Source organism: Eupeodes corollae, chromosome 3 (assembly GCF_945859685.1).
Source record: "Eupeodes corollae chromosome 3, idEupCoro1.1, whole genome shotgun sequence".
NCBI lineage: Eukaryota > Metazoa > Arthropoda > Insecta > Diptera > Syrphidae > Eupeodes > Eupeodes corollae.
The window spans coordinates 67,676,737-67,704,438 of record NC_079149.1 but is presented as its reverse complement, the minus strand read 5'-3'; the positions used below and the strand labels follow the sequence as shown (position 1 = coordinate 67,704,438).

Below are 27,702 nucleotides of genomic sequence, written 5' to 3'. Positions count from 1 at the left end.
CAACATGCCACGGGTACTACAATAAATGAACAACATTTGGTTCCAGCGATATGGAGCTACTAGCCATATAGCCAGACCCGTTATGGCGGGGCTCCACCGAAAACATCCAAACTCCACATTTTGCTGACCGTCAAGGTCATCTGGCCAGACTGCATCATATTTTTTTTATTTGGTTATGTCAAGCAGAAGGTGTACAAAACGAAACCCAGTAATTTGACTGATTTTCCGGGTAAATCGGTGAGGGATCGAATACTCAGGATTAAGGAAATTTCCTTGTGTTTTATACAAGTTCATAATTCATTGATTTATCCACAAAATAATTATTATTTTAGGGACAAAAACTCTAAAAAAAAATAGTAAATAATCCAAAAATACTTAAAAAAGTTAAGCCTATAATAGACTTAACCGAATGTAAGCTAATGTCAAAACCGAACGAAAAGTTATCAGAAGTTATCGTCAAACAAAAAGTAACTTAAGCAAATGTCAAATGAAATGCATTTCAAATTTGACATTTGCTTAAGCTCGAGCCATTTAAATGGCTCTTGCGTAATTGCGCGAAAGTTAGCGAAATTTAACGAAACTGGGAAGAACGTCTATTATGGTTAGTGACATATAAGGCTGCGTATTGGTTCGTTCCCTTAAGCTGGCTTAAGCTCGTTTAGGTATATTATAGTTGAGGCTTTACTTCCCACCAATATTCAGTTTTTGTGTATCACTGTTATGAATTGCATATTCATTATTATTATTAAATGTAAGAGTTAGGCGCCAGTTATACCTATCATTGGTTTTCATCATTGAAAACAAACCTTTGGAATTTTTTTGACATTTTGTTTATAGCAATCATTAAACATTTCTCTCATTGAAACAAATTTCTTGGTTGAAAGTCACCGACAAAATTTTACTGATTTTTTTAATTGTGTTAAATTGGACACAAATCAGTGGAACGATTCGTTTCACTTTTGAACATAAAAGTATCAGCTGTTCAGGAAAATGAATTTCCGGCCGGAAATTATTAAAATACATTTTTAAAGAAAAATAAACGCGTAATTGCACTTTTTTTCTCAAAAATATTCTATGTTTGATTTCCGATCGATCAGTACATAATTTTCATTTCTAATCAAAGGAAAACACCGTCAAATATCGATTTAAAAATTTCCCGGATCGATTTCAATCATAGCTTTAACTGGCACCTTAGTGGGCGACTACTACAGGTAACCCACCTTACATGCCATCACTATAGTCATAAGAAATCAAATTTTGTTTTTAAGCATTTATTTTACAAATTATAAATTATTCCCTTTTTAAAAACGATGCGTTGAGCTATTTCCACAGTAGTTTTAAAATCCTGTTATTTCCATGCAAAATCTGCCAGATTCTTTATTCATCAACTGTAACAGACCTTGGCAGAGAAATTTTAAAATCAGTCGTCCTATTAACTTAAGATGCACTAATTTCGACAATACGGTATGAAATTCACCCTTTTTGGATTTAAGATTAGAAATATCAATTTTTCCTACAAACAAATTTTTACAAGGCACATAATTATGTTCCCTTAACAATGAATACAACAAAAATAAAAAACAATATCGGGGCTCATGATCTTTTACCTGCAAAGAACATCGTTTGGAACATAATAAAACAAACATAAACGAACTCTCTAAACCGGTCTTGAGATACTCACGTTAGAAAAAAGCAAAGCAACAGATGGCAGCAACAACATAAAAAAAAAAAAAAAAAAAAACAAAGAAATAAAGACTCACCTAAGAAGACGCAGGTGCATTTCAAGCATCACATGCTCAACGTCTTATTATTATTTGTCCACTCAAGTCCGGATGTGAAAAATAATAATTTATGGCTCCAAGAAAACAAAGTCCACCTTTGGCAGAAGGCTGCCATACACAAATTATTTTTGTTCTTTTTCGATTCAAAGTGAACCAAAAGTATGACTCATATTCGTTCTTAGTTAATTTATCTTGTGATTAGATCATTTGTTTTATTTAAAGAATCTCAAACAAATTTTTCAATCTTTACATTTTCATCCAATTTGAGCGATTGCCTTATTTAAATACATAAGTTAAATTAAATAGATTAGTTAAATCTTATCAATTTTTTTTAATTTTCTACAATCTTCGAATGTCTATAGATGCATTCAGCAAACAAGAAGCATTTTACTGCACTTTACATCACGGGGTCAGACCAATCCAGATAAACCAATTTGAGATTATATGAGACTTGCAGCTCAAGGGAGCGAATGATGTTTTTTTTATAGGAAGCATACTTTTCTTATTCCCTTTATATCTCCCTTTTTGATTTGAGTTTGAAAACACATATAGAAATTTGTATTCTACATAAAAGCGCACTAAGAAAAAATAAAAAACTAAAAGAACTGAAATGTATTTGAAACAATTTAATTGAGTAAACGACTTGCATTAATCTTTGACGGTGGCGGCTGCAGCGCGGCGGCCGGCGCTGTCTGACTTTTTCAAGTGCGATTCATCTCTTTACTTAATTAAAAGTTCTTGATTGTCCGCGCCAATGCTGCACTTGAGTGATGGTTTAATTAAAAAATTCAGAATAATGCTGTGACTGATTTTTGTTTGTTTATAGAAATGAAGATAAATTAAAAGCACTGAAAGGGGCAGTGAAATAATTATATGTAGTAAAGTTTTCAAAGAAATAGTAAGAAGTTGTAAAATTGATAGAAGAGATGCATTTTTGTATTATGTACCACATATTGATGTGTGATTAACACAGAATCTTGTTAGCAATTTAATGATAAAGTAACAGTTAAAATATATCCATTATATTCTATAATCTGTTTACAGAAAGCATAATCAAACAAATAATCGCTTGAACCAAATCTATACAATTGTAACATCCTAAAGTTTTAAGTACCTCTGTGCATTACATCGAAAATATTTGAATTTACATTTTTCAAGATAAGTCAAAAGCTTATCACACATAGTTAGCTATATTTATATGCATGTACATCATAACATACACCTCGCTGCATTCAAAATATTATGTATTTTAGCTAAAAGTGTGGAAAATTTAAATATGCAAAGCATAAACTAGGAACTATTTACTCCAAGTACCTGTAATCCGAAATATCTTCGTAAAACCTTTTGGTAAGAGTGTCAAACTATAATCCTTAAATTGGTTTAATATGTAACCTTAACTTTGGAAAATTATATTTTCAAATAATAATACTTACAAGCAACTGGATAGGGTGCATACTGCTCTTCCTCCATCCATAATGCTGATATTCCACAAAAAATCCTTTAATTTGCCACCAACGAAGAACCACCGAACAACCGATGTTAACCGAAAAATCATAACTGCCAAGAATTGAAGGTTATTTTCAATATAAACAAATTCTTTTCTTGTATAAAATATTTAAAAAATAATTTCTTTTATTTTCCTTTCTTTCTCACTTGGATGGCAAATACTATTCAATAATATATTTCCACTCCGTTTCTCATTTTCTTTTTTCTAACCTAAATGTACATATAGTTTATTTCTTTTAATCTTAATTATATTAGAAGTCCTTAATGAAATTTTATTTATTCAAAAACTATTTTAACTATATCCGCCAGCCCTGGTCGTCGTCGACATTTGAGTCTGTATCGGAGGGCTCTTCACCGTACATGTCGGCCAATTTTCTGAATCGCGGCCCGAAATTCGACAGATAGTCGAAATTGAGATCGCCGTCGTCTGTGCACGACGCTAAACTAGATAAGCTACCGTCACTGTTGCCGTCACCTTCGTACGCGTAATGTCGCACATCGTCGACGGGATACGCGCCCGAATCTTTGTCACAGTTTTCTTTCTTATCGCCTAAGAAGCCCCCAATGTCGGGGATATCATTGCTATCTTGCATCGGATGCATGTTATCCTTGTAAATCTTGTCTTCATAGAAGGGCTGAGAGCGTAGCACGTTAAGATCATAATCTGTGTCTCGTTCACCGCCACCTTCGTCCTCGTAGTTGATAATAGTTTCTCGGATATCGTCAATGTCTTTTTCGTGCCATCCGTTTTTCTGTTTTTTCTGCACAACAACAGCTAGCAGAATTATCAGCATTAGGGCAATACAGATCAAGAGCGCTATGATGAAATTTCGATCTATACCAAATGAAACAGCCCCTGCCACAAAAGGTTGGCATCCTGGGTCGACATTTTTAAAAACTGACGGTGTTCCCAAATTATATGTGTGGCCATCAACAGTCAAATTTCGAATACAACCGAAGTATCCGGTCGTTTTGGGAATGTGTGTCCAATTGAGTTGTTTACCAAGTCTTTCTAAATCGATTGGAGTTCCACCCAGTTGAAGCGGAGCATTTACGTTAAGGAACTCGTTGGGACCTTGCGGAGCTCCTAAGCTCATGCAAGTTGACAGCTTGCAGTTGTCTACTGTCATTTCAATACTTGTGCTTTGTAAAACGATATCTAAAGCGTAAGTCCTTCCACTTTGCAATTGTATGTGACGGTGTTCGATTCGTATTGCCCCAGAACCGTAATCAACAATTAGCACCGGATATCCCTTAACTAGTTCAAGTGAAAGGAAGTCCGAAATTGGCAGCAGCGGGTTATAGTTCAGTGGTCCAATGTACATAATGAGTCCAGTATCTGTTTGCGGAGAGATTTCCATGGAAATTTTCGTATTATCACATGGTGACACGGGCTGGTACATCGCATAACCAGTGCCATAGAAGCCTATCAAAACAAGTTCGCAATGCGGCCCATTAAATCCTTCCAAGCATTGGCAGATATCGTCATCATTAAGAGTGCCTCCATTTAAACAATGTCTCCTGACCCTTTCTTCACACACGCATTCGGCTTCAATAAACGCATTAACCCCCACAAAGGACGTCGTATTTGAGTAAATCATGTAGGGCACATTTGACTTGTGTAGGATATTCGTACAGGAAGCTTCGCATTTAAACTTTTCGATAAGGCACTCGTCTATATTGACCATAAGCATTTCTAGATCCAATTCGTTCTCGATTTTCCTCTGATTTTGCGCAACCATAGCATTCAGCTTCTCTGGTGCATAGTAGGGACTGCCGTGTGCTGAGAATCTTACATCGAGTGTCCGATGTGCATGCTCTAGCACTGTAAACACATCCACATTCTCCAAAGATATATTGAACAATTTTGCAAGACTCTTCTGAAGTTGATCCTTCAAACTTAGTTCATTTGGACCCGCGTAGCGTGGAACTGAGATAAATTCTTCTTTTGTTATATTCACAAAGCGAATGGAACCACTTTTATCGACTGCTTCTTCTGGGATTTCTTTGATTATGATGGATACTTCTGCTTCAACTGAATGCCGTGGTATAAAAGTAGATTCTTCTGTCACCCTGAAGTAAAGATCATAATGGCCACTTGGAATACCTTCTCTCATTGTTATCATTCCGCTACTTGGATTAAGGTAAAAATATCTTTCACCCTCTTCGGCTTTATCCCGCCATTCGAATGTTTTGTCATCCAAATCCCAGTCATCTGGATCATCGACAAATACCCGACCAATTTCTGTATCGGGAGCTTTCCCCATGTAATTGTAGATGAATATGCTACTAGATCCTGCACTCATGGCGTTATCATTGACGTCACCTATGATGAGATGAAGAATACTGACATTACTTTGCTTGGGAGTTCCCGAGTCACTGATACGAATAGGAATGAAGTACTCTTTCTGCTCCTCTCGATCGAACTGAACATTCGCAAACAAATAGTCGTTGTCAATGGAGAATTTAGTTTTAATGTCTGGAGAAGATCCCGGGTCAATGCCATACGTAAATGGTGGCCCATTCTGTGGTTCGTCATAATCATTAGCTTGCAGCTGCACAACTTGTCCTGGGTTTCGATTTTCCTGCCATATAACTGGCATCTTATTTGTTAAAAACGGTGCATTATCATTGATGTCTTGTAAGGTTATGGTTACTGGTGTTGCAGTCTTTAAACCATTTCCATTTTCATCGGTTGCTGAAATCAGGACTTGCCAGTTTTTGTGACCATTAGGAAGATCTCGGTCGAGGGGCTGGATCAGTCGTAAACATCCCTTATCATCGATAGTTAACAACTTTTTCTGTTCTTCCTTTGTCACTGAGTACTTGATTTGCTGATCAGCCAAGGGATCCTTTATATCTGGATCGAAAGCTTCAATTTCCAGAATGCAATCATCTGGAACTTGTTCTTCCTGAATGGTCTTGCTGTACTTTTCCTTGAACTCTGGAGGATTGTCGTTGACATTTTCGATTTTAATCGTCACTGTAGCATAATCATCGTAAATTCCATCAAACGCTCGAATCTTAAGAACATATTCAGTGATTTTTTCGTAATCCAAACGATTGTTAACGGTAATCTTTCCGGTTTTTGCTTCAATTTTAAATGATTCGCCCACATTTCCACTTTCGATGGTGTATACGATTTGTGAAGCATTATCTTCATCAACTGCTGTCACCTCGATAACTATATAATTAATGTTAGCATCCTCGGCAAGTTTTTCAGCCAGATACTCCGGTCTTTGGAAGTGCGGTTTGTGGTCGTTCTTATCGGCAATTTCAATTCGAAAGACTTGCTGTCCACGATTAGGTTCTCCATTCTTATAGAGCGCCGATGGCGAGTTATCACTTGCAATCACCTTAACGTTATAGAAGTCCCGCTCCTCTCGATCGAACGTTGTCAGGGCTGTTATGTTACCTGTATGTGCATCGATGGCAAAGAACTCTTTGTTGTCAGCTAACTCGAACGAAACAATATTGTTTGCTTCTGTTCCGTCCATATCGAAAGCTCGCACTTGCATTACAGGCGTTCCTGCTGGTTCGTTTTCCAAAATTGTCCCCGTTTTGACCTCCGTAAAGAAAGGAATGTTATCGTTAACATCTTCAATTTTTATTTTTATTACATGTTCCGCTACCAGGTCGTAGATATTCCGCACTGACATCGTCAGAGTGTAATCCGTGATAGCCTCATAATCAAGAGTTTTGCCCAAACTTATCGAGACGGTATTTCCAATCTGGTTGAAGACAAATGTGTTTTTGCTATTGGTTTGTTCTGTGCGACCGGTAATCAGTTCGAAAATAACTTCTGGTTTATCAGGTACATTAGAAACAGCTTTCAGAGTGGCAATCGGTTGGGAATATTCTTTAAAATCTTCCTTAAGAGAAATGGTAGTTTCGATGGGATTTATGAATGATGGTGGTTTTTTACTTGATTCTATTACTCGAATTCGCACTTCAATTTGTGCATCCTGTGGTGGATCTGGAACTATGTTATAGGCTCGTACTGTAATTGTGTAATACTGACCAGGACGTTTGTCAATGGCTCGATTAAGGTATATTATTCCGGCAGCTTTGTCGATTCGGAAATATTGAAAGTCACGTTCGCTCAAAATTTCATATTCTATAATACTGTTGTCGCCATCATCCAAATCGGTCGCAGATATTCGCATCACGATAGCATCGGGCTAGAAAAAAAAAAAGAAAAAAGTTAGGATTTTTTTTAAACTTAAATTCAATTTATCGACAGATATATTTTTGGCAAAAAATGTAAATTCATGTTATTGTTCAGTATGCTTATAAAAATTCATGGTAAAATTGAAAAGGAATCCAACAAGTGTTGTATGATTTTCTTATAATTTTGAAAAGTAATATCTCAAAAACATTTAATGAGGGAGTAATTTTAAAGCCAGATCAGAATTAAAGCTATCAAAGGGGATTGGAAAAGTGCAATTTGAATGCCAGGAACAAAATCTTATCGAACAGTGTTATTATTTTCCTGAAATTTTAAAGTGGCAGTGCAAACTTGACGGAATTCTTTTATTGATCTTACAGTTTTTTGACCTAATCTTATCTAAAAGAGAATCTGTGAATAGATATCAAAGGGATGGTTTGGAAGGCGTTGTTGAAAAATCATGGAAGGAAATGCTTTAAAAACAATGCTAGCGTCTTGACGACTCCATACAACGATACCTTGCAGCAGTCATAACACTAAAAGGTTAACAACAATATATTGCTAACTTACTTACTTTTAAGTTTTTGTGTATTCCTTGTTTTTAACATTTTTTTATAAGAAACAAACGTAAACTATTTTTTTTTTTGATCCCTTCATTAAGACCAAATTTTACCTTTTCTCATAATGTCTATTAAATTAAAGTATTATTTATAAATGCTTATAGAATAAATTAAACAAAACATTTCATTCCCAATTGTGCAAAACATTTGCAACTAGAACCTCCAGCATTTTTCATTTAAAAAATTGTTTAGAAAATCAAACAGCAAAATTCTTTCTTTAGTTTTCCAAACTTTTTTGATATTACGTTATAATTGTTGGAAACAAATAAACACCCTTGACTTAAACAAAAAATAAATAACTAAATACTTTAACAGTTGGTAAAATTACTGTGCAAAACATTTGCAATTTAGACCTCATAACTAAATTTCAAACTATTTTCTTACTTCAAGGCAAGGAAATGTTAATATTTAATTGCGTACTCTTTATTTTTCACAACGGCTGTTTATCTTCTGGGCATCGAAGGTAGTTAATAACCGTTTTTAAAAGTCATTCAACTACCTCTGAATTCCAGCGAATAGGTCACTTTTGTGCTTAAAATCTTTTTTCCAATTCTTCTCTTCACAATTTCCTACAGATTTTCTGTTGGGTTTGGTCGGGGAATTGGGCTGGTCGTGGTAAATCCTCAATATGTTTTTCTGTAATACACTTTATGACCAACTTCGACTTATTTTTGAGATCATTGTCGTGTTGGAACGTTCATTTCACAATGGGCATAAGGCAGCATGGTGTTACAAAGGATATCTACACAGTCTTCAGACTTCATAATGTCCTCCACTTGTCGAATTGGCCCGATTCCTTTGCCGGAGAAGCGACTCAAGACCAACATTGAACCACCTCCATGTTTGACCGTATCTTTAGTGTATTTTAGATTTGGCTTCCTGACATGTTGTTTTATAACCAATCCGTGCATTTTGAACTTTGATTCGTCAGAAAATAAGACCCTTTCCCATTCTTGGGGACTCCAATTGAGATGAGTTTTAGCAAAAGCAAACGAGCTTTTACATTTTTTTTTAAATAAATGGCTCTTTTGCTATTTGAAAACCACGCAATCCAGCCTGCAGTGCGCGGCGTCTGATAGTTGATAGGTCAATGGGTAACCTAAGTTCAATTTTTGCTTCCCTGGATGATGCCGTACGGTTTCTTCGGAAGAAATTTGTTATTTTTCAATCATCTTTGCCGTGGTGCTTGGAGAACTTTCGTCTCTGTTGACATAACACCTTCCACTTTTGATGATTCTACAAATAGTTGATTTGTGAATGGAAAATTTTTAGAAATATCTTTTTGTGATGCTCCTTTTTTAAAATCGCTCAAAATTTTAGATTTTACATTCGATGAATATTTATATCCCGCCATTTTTAAAACAAAATCTTTTTATTTAATTTAAGAAGAATTTATCTTAAAATCGAAAGCCCGGACCAAAACTAACTAAACAAATCAAGCTACATGTATTCATTTTCTCAAATCTCTAAAATGCAACTCACGTCTTCATTCGCAATGACACTCTCAGACCTTCTTTAACACCACCATATGATGGACCTTACAAGGTTGAAGAAAAATCGGCAAAAGTTTTCAAGGTTTTGAAAAACAATTAAACTATAAATGTGTCCATTGATCGAATTAAACCAGCACATACAATAAATTATGACACCATTGATACACCAGATGATTCGTTACCAAATAGAAGCTCTCAGGAAACCAATTCAAGTGAAGAATCATCACCAGCTCCAGTTATAATTAGGACGAATCGCAAAGGCCGCACAATTCGACTTCCTTTACGTTTTGCAACTTGAAGATTGGAAGGGGAGTACTGTGGCGACTCCACGATATCTATCATTCTAGAAAAGACAACGAAACTAACAAGACGTGCATTTTTATTGTGGAAATATAAACATACACAAACTTACCAAACTCAAAATAAACCAAATTAACCGTTATCAAAATGAAACGAAAAGAGAAATGGCCACTAGTTGCAAATGTTTTGAACAGCTGAAATCATTATTGTTTTTTTAAAACCAGTGCATTTGTAGAATTTGACTGTTGATCAGTGCTTAAAGATTATGAACAGTAAGATGATACATATTAAAGTCGAAAAGCAGTAAAAATAATTTGATTGAGACAACTTTTATATATACAGTTGTGTTCATAAAAATAGCACTGCTGGTCACATTTTATTAGATTGTCAGTTATTTAAATAACGAAAATTCTTATAAAAAAAATTATAACGTTACTTTAGCTTGAAGTTATACCTTACTTTTCCCGGTGAGCACCAATTATTTCAAACTTTCTGGATATAGAGTGTTCATAAATATAGTAGTGCTTTTGATTTTATAATTAAAAAGTGTTATAAATTAATTTGTTGTTATTTTTCATTGAGTGAATATTTTACTATATAAAGTTTTAAGTATTTGTAACATATGTACTAGAATATACAAAATTAATAAATATTAGCTCAAAAATAAACATTGGGACGGTCAAGACAGTGCACCCAAAAAATTCGAAAACTTATTCGCAAACTGCGTTTGTAGGTAGAAACCTACCAAAATATTCAAGACATCCAAGCTGCTCAACAAAATGGTCATTAACCTTTTAAAATGGCAAAATAAACCGAAAACGTGATTCCCAAAACGAATGGCTACTGAAAGAACTGACAGAAAAATTGTTCAGTTAGAAAAACAGGCTCTAGGAAAATAAGAAATGGACTTCAACTGTCTGTTAGCGCAGTTAGAATACGAAGACGTCTTTTATAAGCGAGTTAGTTACCAGCGCGAAGTAAACGTAAGGTACCATTCATGACGAAAAGGCATGTGGCAAAGAGAATAGAGTTTGTTAAAGCGCATAGAGATAGGGCAAAAGAGGAATGGAGGAATGTTCTGATGAGCGGTGAAAGCAAAGTCGTTCTTTTTGGGCCCTATTTATCAAATGGGGGGGTATATAAGGGATTCAACCGCGTATGTTAAAATTCTCGAGGATGTTATGTTACCCTATGCTGAAGAGGAAATACCGTTAGTTTGGGTATACCAACAAGACTATGACCCAAAGCATACGTCAAAAAAGAAGTTATCTGTTATGAAGTGGCCCGTTCAATCCCCCGACCTTAACCCCGTCCAACATTTGTAGGGGGGATGTAAAGAACACAGTTCATAAAGGAAAACCCAAGAATTCGAAAAAATTGTGGGAAGCAGTGCGTGATTCCTGGAAGGCAATGCTAGTCGAGAGGTGTCAGCTTTTAGTGGACTCGATGCTACGTAGATGTGAAGCATCATAAAAACCAATGGTTATGCAACAAAGTACTAATTGTAAGCTAAAATTATTTGTATACTTTCATATAAGTTATTAAAGTTTTTCTTACTTCTTACGTAATAGATCTAGTACTTTGTCATGCACTGCTATTTTTATGAACAGTCATATACCTATTTTAAAAGCGGTTTTTACTGTGACAAAGCTTACGTTAAAAAATAGATGATACATATTTTCTGTTATTATGAATAAAATATTTTAGTTTGTTATTAGAAGTTTAATGAAATATATTATAACGTTGGCCTTTTTGTTTTATTTCGAGAGCACTGCTATTTTTATGAACACAACTGTACGAATGTTCGTTTTTTTGATAGACGGTGATAGTTGCAAATCTTTTGCACGGTACTGTGAAAAATCACAACTTGGGTACCGTAAGCTAGTCAATTTTAAAAACTGTGAGATTTGTAAATAATTTGAAAAGTAAATAAAATTATCTCCAGCAGAGTCTGTTGATTTACAATTAAAAAAAAAATAAAGTGACTCATTTATTGTTGGAGTCGCTTTTTAATTGAATTTAATTGAATTGAAAAGCAAATGGTTTCAAAGAAAATTTTCAGACGATAACAAATGTAACTTTGCTGTCTTTTAAAATTATAATGCATCACGCCTTTCTTATGATACATAATTATGTTTGGTAAGCATTAAATAAAAGTTTACACGAAAACTCCATCTCTACTTATACTATTATCTTTTGGTTTTCATAAACTCATAAGCACAAATGTTTACTGCTGCTAACTTGTCAGATTTATTGTTGCATTTAACATGCTCATTACTTGATCTAAATAGTTTTACAAAAAGAAACCACTAATAGGCACATATGAACTTGGATAGAAACAAAATCATTCAAATAGGTCTTAACAAACGCAACGAAACTTTCTTTAACAAAGTCAGCAAACTTTATCCAATACAATGTTTAAAATAATGAAAATAGTTATTTTAAATCTCAAAACCTTTAGAATTTATACTGAAAATCTATTTATTCACCTCCAATTCATATGCTACAATATAATCTAAACACATTTTGTATAGGTACCAACACTTAACACTTTTATTCAAAGAATTGCCTTCGATTTGAATGTACCACTTTTAAATACAGTCAAAATGTTTTAAGCGGTTACTCGAGGTAGACTCGAATCTTAACTGCTTTAGCAGTTTTCGAAAAACTGGTTTGTGGCAAAGAAGAATACAAAATGAAAGAAAACTTTTGCCAAGAAATTACCCGCTAATGCAGAGAATGACACATTCAACAACGTGTAAGATTGCGAAACAACCAACGTGAGTTTGGGTTAATAATAAATCGCATTATAGATCTTGTTATGTGGGTAGATAGTTTGTTATAAAAAAAATTAAATTATTTCCAACAATACCTACCTACCTATTACCTTCAAATACATTGCTCTATATATTATAATACCTACAAAGAAAATCGTACTGGTATAAGATTAAGTTAGAAATGCAGACTGCGGTTTTGCGATTTTAAGGGTTAAACCCAGATGTACGTAGTGGTTTTGTCGTTCGATTGTTGGAAATTGTAAAAGATAAGTCACTATGTGAAGATGATTTTTCAATATCTTGAAGCGTTAAGCCTTGAATTAATAATGTTTTTTTGTTTTTTCTTTCTTTTTAAGGAGAGAAATCGCTTTTCATCGGAAATTAGCTTGCAAATAAAAAGTGGTTAGTTTTGTTTGTTGATGTTGTTGTTTCGGAAGTAATGAAAATATAATTCACTGAATTTAAAACTGGAATCACTTAGGTACACAATATTTGTACCACATTTGAAGCAACTCAGACTTGCTCTATCTATAAACACAGACGCCTAGCCATTCAAAGAGACTTGAATGGTGGGAGAAACATATTTTGCATTTTGGACGAAGACAAGTCATAAATGACTTACCCAAACAATAAGTCACAGATGGCCCAAAAATAGATACTTTAAATGAAGATTCCATTGTTATAACAAATGTACTTAAGTTATTTACATACTTATCTAATTTTCACGTCTCAAGGTATGTATCTACCTATTGTAATAGCCACAAAAAATCCCCGTTCGATTTGCGATTAAAGATTATCTTAGACTATATTGAATTCTATTAATAGAATCAACAATCATCATCAATATTAAGGGTGTTCTTTTTAATTTATAGAACTTCAAGTTGGTAACACTATTTTAATTGACGGCTATTTTTTCAGCTATCAAGTCAAGTTTATTTTTAGTTTGGTTAAATGAATACGTCAATAAACAATACTGCCGTATTTGGAGTGATGATACATCCACAAAACCTGGTAGTTGGTAGACCATCCTTTCATTATTATAATGAACCGTTCATTATTTGAAGAAAATGTTCATTATGAATTATTGTGTGTTGAAAAACATAAAAATGTTCATCATTTTAGAAAATGCTCTTTATTTGTTCATTGTTTTATGACTTTTTTCTTTAAGGAAAGCCTAAACATGAAAACCATGAAATGTTTAATGAAAACGTACCCTTACATCATTATTCGCAGTCTTTCTTTTTCGGAACACTTCCTACTCTCCCAATTACAAAAATCAGATCATATTATACATCGTTACATACAGGGGAAGTTAAACTAATACTCTTACAGTTTCGCACAGGCCTGTCATCCGGATGACTTTCAGCACTGGAAATTAATTTTACCGTTAAGTTTTACTGACCATGACAATGGGTTAAAAATGTGAATGTGAAAGAAACTCATCTTATTTGCATATGGACTAGTTATGGCATCTTCCAAAAGTAATTTTAAAAGTGCACCCGACTGTTGGAATTATTGCATTGTGGAAAAATTCTTTACGTCTAAAATAAATGAAGAGCAAGGATTACACTCTTTCCTGGGACAAAGTGGAGTTAAGTTTAATGTATATTATGAAAAAGAGAAGCAATATTTCATTTAATGACACTGATGCTTCGACGAGTTTTCATGTGTAAAAAGTTTCTTCAGAAAAAATTGTTGAATGAAAGAAGAGCCAAATAAATGCTGGAGGTAGATGGTGGAAGTTTTAAGTTTTTCAATAAAAAAATGATACAGTATGAAAACATTTCAAAAATCGTAGAGATTTGTTTATGCCTTAATTGGTCTTAAAAACTGGTCAGCTTTTTTAATTTTTTGGGTACTGTTCATTACTTTGTCTCGGAAAATATGGTCACCGGACTTATGTTACAAGTCGGTGGTGACAGTTATAGATATAATATTCCTTACTTTTCACCCATCAATTGAACAAACATGATGTGAGCTCTGGTTTAAACCAAACGGCAAAAACGCCACAATTTATTTATTAAAGGAAACGATCATGCGATCTAAAGCAACTTCACTATTTTCTGTGGGAATATGTGAAGTCTTAAGTCTACTCTGATAAGTCTAAAAGGATTGAACATTTGAAGGACAACAATCGCCGCGTTTTGACCATAAAAGTTCACAAATGTTGGAAAAAGTAATCAGAAATCCGAAATCAGACTACATCAGAGGTAGGCCGTTTCGGTCATATACCAGAAATTGTTTTTAAACGTTATTTCCAGAAGGCTATATTTCTAATAAAGTAAATTGTATGTCAATTGAATAGATAACTCTATCAGCTTAAGAACAAAGCTACGACTGTTTCAAATGTCGAATCTATGCTTCTTTATGGGTGCAGATTTTCTGGCCAAACCGTATTTCAAATGAGGTCCTTCATAGAAGGACAGGTCAGGAACCTATAGAATCTATAATACGAAAACGTAAGTAGCAATGGACTGGACATACATATGTACGTTTCGAAAAGGTAACGATTGCATTACAGGCCAAGCAATGCAGTGGAATCCGCTCACACAAGAAGGAAGAAGAGCTGGGAAGCACATGGCGCAGGACAGTCGAGGCGGAAACAGCATCACTAGGCAAGATTTAGAGGGAGTTGAAACACATATCCGGAAACCGTACACGATCGAGCGTAGGCGTAATAGAGGCCCTATGCCCTTAAGGGCATTCCCAACGGACTTAACAGGTCTGAGGACCTGAGTAAGTAAGTAATTGAATAGAAAAACATCCCTTTTTTATTTCATTTCCAAATTATAATACATCTTAAAGAAAACTTTTAAACGTCTATGAGAAAATTATGACTAAAACACAAACACTCGACTTCGCCTTACGTTTACAAGTTCGGCCGTTGGAATTTAATGCATGCTATCACAATGAAGCTTTGACCTCACGTTTCGTTTGAAAATAGTAAAAAAAAACGTAATGTTACGTAATGAGACTCCAAACGGAAGCTCTAGTTCAAATTTGCTGAACATTTGCTTTGTCTGACAGCTCAAAAGCTGAAAAAAAGTCGACAAACAAAATACATTAACTTTTGGAGGGATTCCCATTTGCTATTATGAGCTGTGTGAGCTACTTCCGCGATACATTTATTTTTTTTTTCGATTTCAAAACTCATATGCACGAAAAATCAAAACAAACTATTGAAAAAAAAAATAACAGCTGCTAATAACAGAATTGCCATTTTAGAAATGTCATACTGGAAATGTCATTCAAAGCTACCTCGAAGCAGGCCCATCGTAACGCAGACGAAACCGAAGCTGAAGCGTGATTGTGTTTCAGCCATAATGGAGAATCATTTTCAGTTAAAAAATTAAAATACTGTTAAAAATAGTTGAAAAAACCCTGCTAGACTAGATTTGTATTCAATATACGATGAAAACACTCCTAAGTACATACTGAGTAAGCTATAAGTCTTATTTCCTAAATAATAATTTTTGTTCGGCTCTTTATTGTGCTGCGAAAGATGTTATTTCATAATACAATATTTGAATGGGTAAATAAATAATCCATCTGTGATGGAAACATGTGCTATGACGCTATATGTACACTCCAAGTCCTTAAGATAGAAGCAGGCATTGTTGACAAATAAAATTTTAAATATTGCATACTTTCCTAGCTGCTAACTAAGTACAAAATTAAGAAAGAAATATTAATTTAATAATTTTATTGAAATAATTTAAAAACTCTGTAATAACCGTGGCGTGATAGTTAGTACGTATGACAAACATGCTAAAGATTTTGGGTTTAGTCCCTGATGTGCCACCTAAAGTTTTTGATAAATTATCCAAGAGTAATTCCTGTCATAAAAAGTGCTTTCTTAAATAAGCCGTTCGAATTCGGCATATAAACTGTAGGTCCCCTCCTTCCCTGCAATTACTCGCACACAGGAATGGGTGGGAGTTGTAAGTCACTAGGTCCTGGTTCTTTACGGACTGTTGCTCCACCAAATTTATTTATTTTATAATCCTTGTCATGAAAAGTGCTTTCTCAAATTGGCCATTACGTTTCGTCATAAAAAACTGTAGGTCCCTTCCATTTCTGAAGTGACTCGCACCTTTACTACATTTCATATACAATGGTCGCACACAGGAATGGTTGAGAGTTTTAAGTCAGTAGGCATCATATCATATAGTTTTCACTTGTCAACAATGCCTGCTTCTATTCTTATGGCTTGGAGTGTATAAATAAAGGTATCAAATCGGTAGCAATGAATCAAACAAAATATACTTATTTTTCTTGTAGCTTAGTATGTTTTTAGAGTATGTTTTTTCTGTATTGAAATTATGAAACTGGTATTCCAAATGTTTTCTTAATTTTAGATAAACATTAAGGTTTGCAAATTATGTGTAGAATATAACTATCGAATCTAATACCTATGAAATCTAAAAATAAGTTAACACTTCATGTTGCAAGGGTCTAAGGTCCTTAACAATTCTCTTATAAATTTTAAGTTTTCTGAGCTCATTTATTTCACCAAATTGTGAATATTCTACTAGGTTTGAAGTGACATGAATTCAATAACGAAGGAATAGGTACGTTGCAACACTTACTTGTGAGTCCTCCGACATTGATTCATCATATTTCGCCTTGTTGAACACCGGTGGATTATCATTTATATCCTCGATGGTCACTTTGAATGTGCAAACATCGTCCAAAGGCGGTCTTCCGTCATCGGTCGCTTGTACCGTCACATAAACCGCCTTCTCATGAATCGGTTCGTCACGATCGAATGTGTGAGCCGTCACTATAACGCCCGTATTTGAATTTATATGGAATTTTGGCCTTTCACTAGGCGATTGAGTTAAGCTGTACTTAATTGTCTGGCCAGGATCCGGATCCTCGGCCTGCACTTGAATAACAAAAGTGTTTTCGGGTTGTTCTTCCTTAACCGAAGAAGCATATTCGAGGCAGTTTTTGAATGCCGGCTTACGATTATCCACCAAATTCCAATCCTCACCCGACGAGCCACCATTTCCGAAGAAAATGCTGTCGCCGCCATTTCGTAACGTAGGTGGATTTTGATACACCGAATTCGATTCACGTTTCAGTCGGAGTCGTTGTGTCGTCGTCGTTCGAGTGTCGTTTTTGTAACCGATTCCTGTGCTTCTCACCGCCGGCGACAATTCACTATCAACTTCACCGCCCCCGACAACCGCGACTATTGCCCCGCAACACCACGCCACTGTTAAAAGTAAATTTAATGCTCCAAGAGACATTTTGATTTTGTTTTCATTTGGTTAATTAAACTTTTAAAAAAAATAACTCCTTTCAATTTGTAAGGTATGTGAATAGAGTGAGAGCACAATCAATAAAAATAATAGATTATTTATTCTCTGTCAAGTTGCAATGCTTTTCAACTTTTTATTTATGTTTTATCTTCACTTAACTATATTATACTTTCTATGTACAATATATGTATGTGTACATATATTTCAATTTAAAAAAGAAAAAAAAAATACAGGTAAATATAAAGGTAAGCGATAAAGTACCCGACCCGATGTCGTATACGTATTCCACAATGCGGTTCTTATTTATTTTATTTTATTTTATTTTATTTTCACGTATCGGTTTGTATGAGGAACGAGAGTGAGTGGTTAAACAAAGAAATATTGTAATCCTCTAGCTATTTGTTCACAATAGAATATTTTCTTGGATTCGAATGAAGAATTTTGTAAAATGAGTCACAGGCGCAGGCCAAGTCCACAGTGTTGATGAGGATGCTGCTTTTGTTGCTGTTGCTGCTGCTGGAGCTGGATCTGATAGTGGTATTGCAGTTGCAGATGATGATGATGGTCGTTGTGAAAGGCAGGGATGAAGAGGCAACACAGCATTTTTGCTTTCGAATGCATTTCATGGAACGACCGAACGACGGAAAAATCCAAAACCTGAATTGCTGCTTTACACACACGAACAACCAACACGAAATGATGATGATAATTTCATTCTTCCTTCCCCTTCTTTTCTTTTTATAATTTTATTTATTACACTACAGACTACAGGTAGCAAAACTCAGGTAAATCCAACTCAACTAAGAACTAAGAGGAAAAGAGAGCTACCTATTGGTGAAGCGCATTGACACAAACGAGACGCGAAGCGCACAAAGGGGATCTTAACGTTATCCGGTATTTTATATTCTTTTATTGAATTCAAAAGGCATTCATCACTTTTTACTTCTAAAATTATTCCATTTAAAATAAAATATATATTTTAAACAAATAATAAACGAATGTTAAATTGGGAAAGGTTTCGTAAACGTATAATAAATAAACTTTTTTAGAATCACGATCGTTGGCTGGACAGAGTAGCAGTACCGCTCCGCGACTCAAACCGAACACGTCGAAAGCCAAACTCGAACTTCAGCAACATTCCAAATTCCAAACGAACAAAACCAACACTGGAATTCTTGGAATATTGGAAAGCATAGTTTCATAGGAACGCACGAAAATAAGACATGCACACAAATACATTCTGTTGTATATATAGAATGAAACTTGAGTGGGTGTTCGTATTCGTGTTTGGATATTATGTTTGTGTGCACAGCATTCATTCTCTTCCAATATAAAACTTAAACCGGTTTATTACCACTAGCGAACTGTTGGATGCATTTTTAACCACTTGTTGTTAGCAGTTACTTTACAAATCTGCTTCTGCGTTTGGAGCAAATAGAAGAGCAGCCGCTGTAAATTAAAATTGAAGCAACATTCGTTAAGGTGATAACCCAGGTTCAGGTAAGATGTCAAACTAGGTAGGTATTCAAAATGTCATAAACATTAGTTTAGACCGAGTAAGAATTGCATGACTTATTTGCTGTGTTCAATCAGCTACATTGGACTGACACTTGACAGAAAACTGTAATCGAGTTCAGAATACTCTTCAATACCTTCTAAAATATGTATATTTTGGTAACCAAAACGTATAATTTGTATAAACCCCATTTGTGTTTTTAATAAATATAAAATTTATTATTTAAAAATAAACTAAAGCTGACTTTTACTAAAATAGAATCTTTGGTGATTGAGTGTTCTCTAAAACACCAAATTAAATTTTCAGGAAAGTAAGTAGAAAATTAAGAAAGAAACATAAAAATTTTAAGTAGTTTAGGACCATTTAATGATACAAACCATAAATCTGTTACATGGTTAAGTTCAACATAAATTCTATGTGGTACTTAAATTGAAGAAAGAACTATTTTTCAATTTTAATTAATTTCAAGTCAGTTTTTTGAAATGTCAAATTATCAAGCGTACACATTTCTTAAGTTTTTTTTGTGTTTGAAAAATGTCAGTTAGGGATAAAAAAAAGATATCCTAACTTTTCACAAAATGAAAGAACGCTTCTTTTACATTGTGCATACGAAAAAAGAGGTTATAGAAAATATAAAAACAGATGGCGCTGCTTGGAATGAAGAGAAAAACGCTTGGTTTAGAATAGAAACAAAATTCAACAGCTAACCTGGTAGTTTCTTTAGAAAAGCGAATCATAAGAAAGGTATTATACAAACTATAAGGTAAGAAAACGCAAAGGAAAAGAGTACAAATATCAAAACAGGAGGAGGAAAGCCTTTCAAATTTTGCAACCTTAATTTTGAGCTTGTCTTTACGATTTGGAACCCAAAAACTATCAATGGGTTGTGTTACTTATTGAGTAACAATGAAAAACGCCTTTTTTGAGTAGTACAATTTATTAAAATATTATCATATATTTATGCAAAATTATCCCAAACTAAAAAATTAAGTGCGTTAGGCGCAGACAACTTTTCACGAGCAAAAGCGTTAATATTTAAATTTCTGGGATCAAGAATATTAGAAAGAGAAGAATAAAGTAAATAAAAAAGAGACCACCTTATGATGGTGGACACGTTCAGTTTTCAGTTCAGATTTCAATCCTCGGCCTGTTCAATTATCTTGTCCTTTTTTGTTCTACATCAGCAACAGGTTGGATAATTAATGTGAAAAGGTAGTTAAAGAATATTTGATATTACCTGTTTTTTTAAGTACAGTGAACCAAAAAAAGTTGTACTGTCGATTTTCTTTTGTTTAAATTCAATTATCTATGGAGTTAATTGCAATAGAAACAAAATACTTACCAAAAATAGGGATTTTTTAAAGTCCAGATTATGTCAAATAAATTTATTTGTATAAATTATTTTAATACAAAAAAAAAAAAAAAAAACAAATTAAACAAAGAAAGTCTATTTTGTAAAAAAAGGGGGAGAGTACGATAACTTAGGCGACAAGATATTATACCGGATTTGTATAGAATAGTTAAAAACAAGCATTTTTTTTTACTATGGGAAGGGGGTCTTTCTCCCCCCGTTTAGGCGGTAGGGGTAATTTAAACAAATATGCACGTTACATGGAAACCAAATATTATACAATATTGGTAGTAACTACTTACAAATACGTTTTATAAATTTTTTTAAAGCCAAAATTTTTGTCTATTAGCTTGCTTTTAATTCAAGTCAAAATTATGCATAGTTTTTGAAAAAAATGTTTTAAACTCAAAATTTGAGTAAAAAAGTTAAAAAAAAGGTTTAAAATGTAATTCTTCAAAACTTTAAAATTACCTACTACTGTTTTTTTAGAATTTATTTCTATTATTTGTTTTTGATCAAAAACTGAAAACTAAATGATTTTATGTCCTCTAGTTCTTGAGAAAATTGAAAATTACCAAACAAAAAAATATTTTATTTAAGTTACTTTTTCCTTCCTTAAGTATTTAAGTAGTCTTATTTTGATAGTTTAATCGAATATGGATTAAGATATACCTAGGGTAAATTTATTTTTATTACAATTACACTTTAAACCTTTTTTAACTTTTTTTACTCAAATTTTGAGTATAAAACTTGATTTAAAAACTGGCCAATAGAACAAAATGTTGGCTTTAAGAAAATGTATCATACTTAATTGTAAGTATTACCGTTATTTTTTAACTATTTTTTCCATTTTAAATAATATTTTTTTAAATTGCCCTTCCCACCTAAACGCGGGAGATAGACCCCCCCTTTCATAGTAAAAAATGCTGGTTTTTAACTTTTCTATACAAATCCGTTATAATATCTTGTCGCCTAAGTTATCGTACTCTGCAAAAAAAAGTTGTACATTTTAACTGTTCTTTATTTTGTACCTTCCTTTCCCTCAATTTTTTTCAACATGAGTCCAAAGATGTTCAATTAGATATAAATCCGGACTTTGAGGTGTATGAGGGAGTACTTTTTTCACGTTATATAACAACCATTCTTTCACTATCAACGAGGAATGTTTTGGGTCATTGTCATGAACGAAACTAAAATTATCTCCAGGGTCAATTTTGATGCAGTACTCTAAACTCTTCCGCATGTACAAAATTGTTTAGTGTCTGGGGATCAACTTGGACAGTTTCGTTTTTATTGAGGTCTTCCGCTATTTCCACTGCCGAAATTTTGGGGTTACTTATATATATTATATATATATTTCTTGGTCTCCCACTTCCACTTGGTCTTGTTAAAAATCCGTTTTTTGTAAGAATTAATAACGTACTGAACTGTGAAACGTGGCTTTTTCACAATATCATTGACTTGTCTTAGACTTTTCTTTTCGTCCTACAACTTTACAATAAGTTTTTTTCATTTCAAGTGAAGTTTGTTTGTTTTGCATTTTTTTACATTTCTTTCAAAAAAGAGATGATCTGATAAAGCCCACTGCATAACGGTTCTATACAGTATTGTATCTACAAAGTGTACAAGTTTTTTTTTGGTTTCATAAAACGGACTTTATTCATTGAATTTGTTTTTTTTTTTTAATTAATATTAATTAATTTAAAAAATGTGTTTTACTTAATATTGAGGTTAAAAAAAATCCCTATTTTTGGTAAGTATTTTTTATTATTGCAATTAATTCCATAGAATGTATAAATGCACATACAAAGTTCATCCACAAAACTAAATTAGAATGAAACCTAAAAGTTTTGTGTTTGCATTTTCTATGTCTCCAAATTATTTCGTATCCTGCAATTATTGAAAATTATCCCGTCATTAATTGATCCAGGTAATGTAGCCACCACATTTGAAAATATCATTTTGGCGTTACATATTTCTTGTACATTTATTGAAAAAGAAGTTTTCTTACTTAGAAATCCTTCTGCATCAACACCACCTAAAAATAACATGCCTTTAGATACATGCATATAAACGGGGTCTAAATTTTGATGTACGTAAGAGTCTCAATGGAACCAATTACGTTGGTGCTGCTCAAAAAAATCTCGTTTTATTCTTGAAATTCAGTTGGGGTTTCATAAAATTTTAAATAAGCGTTGGCAATTCTAGCAACTGCTTCGACAGAAAGTATATAAGATTTAATTAAATTTTATGTTGTAAGGATTATCGTAGAGGACACCCTACCTGTTGGAAGGGCATTTCAAAAAACTTTCAATGTTATCCAAAACAAGTATTAATTAACTCGAACGAAAGATTAGAAATATTAAATTCACTAATACATTTGGCGAGGGCTCCTACTTCCAAAATTTCCAAGATATAATATTATCTTCAAATAAGTCCGCCAATTCAAAATCCATTTTTCGAAATAATTCAAATTATAACCTTAACATTATATTTATGTGTAACATAAATAGACCGTCACTCCATTCATTGATGTCTTTTCGGTTTTTTATAACAGCTGTGTTTTGGTCCTTCATACTTGTTAATTATTCAAATATGTTTCTGTTTTTCTTTTTTTTATTGATTTTGTTCTGCTAATTCTATCCTTTTTTTCATTAAATTCGCGAATATCCTTCGTTATTTTATATCTCATAGTTTTTCTGAGTTCGCTTATCTCTATTTAAACAAAAAATTAAGTAGCATTGCAACTCGAAGAACCAAAAAACAATCGGAAGGCGCTCTTCTCAGGAACAGCTTCAAAACGTCCTCTCACATTCTTGCCAAGATTACCAAAAAAGAAGAGACTGGAGTGATTCATGAGAGAGACACCCAAGATAAAATAAAGAACCTTTTGGACAGCCGAGAAAAGGCCGTTAAGCAAAACAGATCTCAGGTAGAGATCTGCACGTCTCAGAAAAAGAGCAAGCATGATGACCGGACAAAGCCAGTGAAAGTACAAACTTCTGGAGGAGCGCAACTGAGCACTCTTAGTGAGGTTGTCAGGGATGACCTCCATGTAGTAGTTGTGGATGAGCTCTCCACAAACAGCAAAGATCTGCTGAACGTGTGGAACTCTATCGAGGGCAAGCTCTCTGAGATGGTGTGAGGGCAACTACCCTAGTTTTGAATCTGGCGAGATGCTCAGGGGGTATAGGGTAATTAAGTGTCTGGACAGGTTTTCTAGGGATTCCCTTAGTGAAAGCATTCCTAAGGTTAGCAATGACTGGGAGGGCTTGAAGCTCAAGCTTATCCCAGCTAAGGACATCCCTAGACAACCGAAGGCTCGCATTGGTTGCCGCTCATGAGCATAAAGCCAAGCGGACAGGACCTGATCCGCGGTCTTCAGAGGCAAAATCCGCTGGTCCCCATGCACGATTGGGCTGTAGTTAAGGCAGAAGAACCGCAGAGGACCAGCACCTCTTACCTTCTGAGGTTCTGAGGATTAGCGATGAGAGTCTATGGGCTCTCGAACGGGCCGAGTACAAACTTAAGCATAAGGAATGCCAAAATTAAAATTCTGCAGAGTCAAGAGTCAGGGAACAGACACTGACAAAGCTGATGAGGTTGACGATGTTATAAGCGGAGTCAAGATCCCCAGCGAATTGTCGGACTCCAGCTCTGCAGCTAAAAATAATTAAAAATGCGCTGAAGGTCATCCAGATAATCTGAGAATTTTCCTTAGGGAGGAAACGACATTGGCGTTATCTATCTAACCGTGGATAAATGGCCTCAAGGTGCGAGGCCTCCAATACAACCAATACGACCGCTTTTATAAAACCGCAGATCAAGACCAAGGTAATCCCAGAACTTGTATTTTACCTAAGAAACATTTAAAAGGTTCTTATGTGCAAATTTTAGCACTCCCGATCTGACAGTTGTCAAATTTGAAGATAAGAATACACAGGGTTTGCTGTTGGCCTCTTTTTACTCTGCCCATAATGCACTATCACCTCCGGAGGAGGTGTGCAAAATCATAACCGAAGCTAAAATCAAAAAGGCAAACTTTCTGATCGGAATCGACGCAAATTCTCGGCATACCCTTTGGGGTATGATCAATGAACGAGGTGAGTCACTTTTTGGTTTTATTATTGAAAATAATATGACCATTTGTAACAGAGGCAATACTCCCACTTTCGTCTTTCCGAGCTCGGAAAATTATGATGGATGGGAGGATGAGCTTGATGTTACTTCAGTAAACAACCGTAATTTATTAATGAAGAATTGGAGAGTTTCACCTTTGAATTCGTTTTCGGATCACAAGTGGATTCTTTTTCAAATTAATTTCGAGTCGAAAAAAACTCCGACTTACAGAAATCCCAAAAGAACCGACTGGACGAAATTCAGTCAAATTGCTAATTCCAAACTAAGCAACTTACCAAATCTCACTGAATCGATAGGAGACCTTGAATAAAATGTGAAAACCTTTGAGACTTCTATAAGTAAAGCTTTCAGAGTTTCTTGCCCAGTTAAATATAGCCGTAAAACCCTTCCTTCATGGTGGTATGAAGAACTGTCCAGTCTTAGGAAAATGACGAGGACAATTTTCAATATCTGCCACAAACATAAGTTTTACCAATCGTATAAAGACCCTCTTAAAATTTACAAGCAAGCCCTGTCATCAGCCAAAAGACAAGGCTGGAGAGAATACTGTCAATCAATCGAAGACATAAAGGACTCCGCAAGGATCAGCAAAGTTTTATCGAAGAAACATTGTAATCCTTCATTTCTAAAAAAGCCTGATTGAACCTGGAAAGCTTCTCCAGCCGAATCTCTTGAGCTACTGATGAAGACGCTCTTTCCGGATTGCGAGAGTGATAACCCCGAACCGCTTGAATCCACAGAGCTCACCGTAGCTCATGTGGAGCAAGTCAATTCCGTTATAACCAGAGAAAATATTTTGTGTGCCATCAATACTTTTTCTAGAAATAAATGCCCAGGCATGGATGGCATACTGCCAGTTATGCTTCAAAAGTTGCATGATGTAGCAGCTCCATGGCTGGAACAAATTTTCAAAGGATGCCTCCTTCTCAAACATGTGCCCATGTCGTGGAGACAGGTAAAAAAAATACAATCGCAACAAAACACGTGAGTAGGGGAACACCCCAGGGTGGTGTCCTTTCGCCTCTTCTATGGCTTCTGGTCATGGATACAATTCTCGTAAAATTAGAGAGATGTGGATTAGGGAAATCACTGAGTCAGCTTTGAAGAAAGTTAGCAGCTGGGCCACGAGTTGTGGACTAGAAGTTAACCAAAGTAAAACTGAACTGTTGCTCTTTACCACCAAAACTAAAGTACCGCCCTTCACGCTACCTCGACTCAACGGTCAAATCCTATCATTGTCTCCCAGTGCAAAATATTTGGGAGTTATACTCGACCCTAAACTAAACTGTAAACAAAATATTGAAGTACGGGTTAAGAAGGCGTGTTGCCGTCTACGCCTGCAGCAAAACTTTCGGCAAAAAGTGGGGATTTCAGTCGAAGATGATTTTATGGACGTACACAGCCGTAGTACGTCCAATCTTAACATATGGGTCGATTGTGTGGTGGCCTGCTCTTAGCAAAGCCTATAATATTGATAAGCTAAAAAAGGTTCAGAGAACAGCTTGCGAGGGCACCACAGGTCCCTGCGTACTTGCCCAACGGACGTCTTAAACGTTATTTTGGATCTTCTGCCACTCGACCTTTTTTTAAGTACATAGTTTCCTGCAGCCTTATTAGGCTGAAGGAATCAAACTACTGGTTGTCAAAACCTTATGGTCACAGCAACACAACGAAATTGTGTGACTATTGGTTCTGTTGGCCCAATGTACCTTCAGAATCACCATATATTGTGGCCGTCCTAGAAACTTATAGGCGGGGTTGGAAAGATTCTGAACGATTTAGTGTAGGTCCTAATGGCTCAAGCAGAAATGGTCAATTCCTAGTTCTAGATTCTTACCAAACCAGAGCGATCATTGAAGCTGTTATGATGGGCTGCATTTCTCCATGACTATCTCTTAAGTTTCTTACTTTGAGAGCTCGCTTGGCTTGTACAAAGCACTGGGGATCTTCTTGATGTTAGCATCGCTGTCCATCAAGGGACAAAAGCCCACTGGAACAACAAATGTTTTGGCGCAAAACCCGCTGCGACTTAGCCTCCACCAGAGATTTTCTTTCATACTTATTCTCCTCCACAAATGAAATTATCGCCTTTTTATATCTCCCTAACCCTTGTAATTGAACGGAGTTACCAGAAAGTCTTTCTCCAGGTAGTAATCGAAAGCGTTGAACATATTTGTGGCGACAAGTTCGAAGACGCATCCCTTGGAAACGTTATTACGAACTATGAGCAAGTCTTCCTCGTCCTTGAAGTCGTCACGCCAATAGCCATAGCGAATTCCGGTTCCTCGCATAACAAAGAGCGTTTGAAACTCTAGAGGATTATAAAAGAACCGCCAGTGCCGCAAATAGTCACTGGGCTTTTATTCTCGAGGTTTTTTGTTGCCACGCAGCCCCCCCCCCCCAAAGTTTACTTTTTTTCTCTTCCGTATTCCGTAAATAAAAAAAAGCAATAACTATTTTTTGTAAGGAAACTGTATAATTAATATTACTTACCACAACCAAATTTATTTCAAAATGAAATATTTATTTTGACAGCAGCCATCAGCTGTTTTGTTTCCATTAATTTGAGCGCTGAATGTTTCGAAAGGCTTGTTTGTTTAGTACAACTTTTAATTTTAAAAGATACCAGAACACTTCACTGGCGACGAGGATTTGGGAATTGCTTTCCAGAGCAATCAACTTCATTACAAGTGTTTAAGCCTTTTTTATTTGTTCATCGAATAATAATTATTTTTGGTTGTTCCTAGTGAGCAACCACATGGCAAAAACCGGGAAAAAGCAAA

The 27,702-nt window shown here is 34.9% G+C and overlaps 1 protein-coding gene across 2 annotated transcripts in view; it reads right to left on the bottom strand.

Moving 5' to 3' along the window:
• LOC129948782 (DE-cadherin) overlaps positions 1 to 19,040 on the bottom strand; it is a 73,623-nt gene extending 54,583 nt beyond the window's left edge. For both annotated transcript variants that reach the window (XM_056059800.1, XM_056059801.1), the window contains exons 1-2: positions 17,235 to 19,040; positions 3,215 to 7,468 (exon numbers count right to left, since the gene is read on the bottom strand). In XM_056059800.1, coding sequence (XP_055915775.1) covers positions 3,584 to 7,468; positions 17,235 to 17,900 — 4,551 coding nt within the window. In that variant the 5' untranslated portion in view covers positions 17,901 to 19,040 and the 3' untranslated portion in view covers positions 3,215 to 3,583. The remainder of the gene's footprint in view (positions 1 to 3,214; positions 7,469 to 17,234) is intronic.
• Positions 19,041 to 27,702: the final 8,662 nt, after the last annotated feature.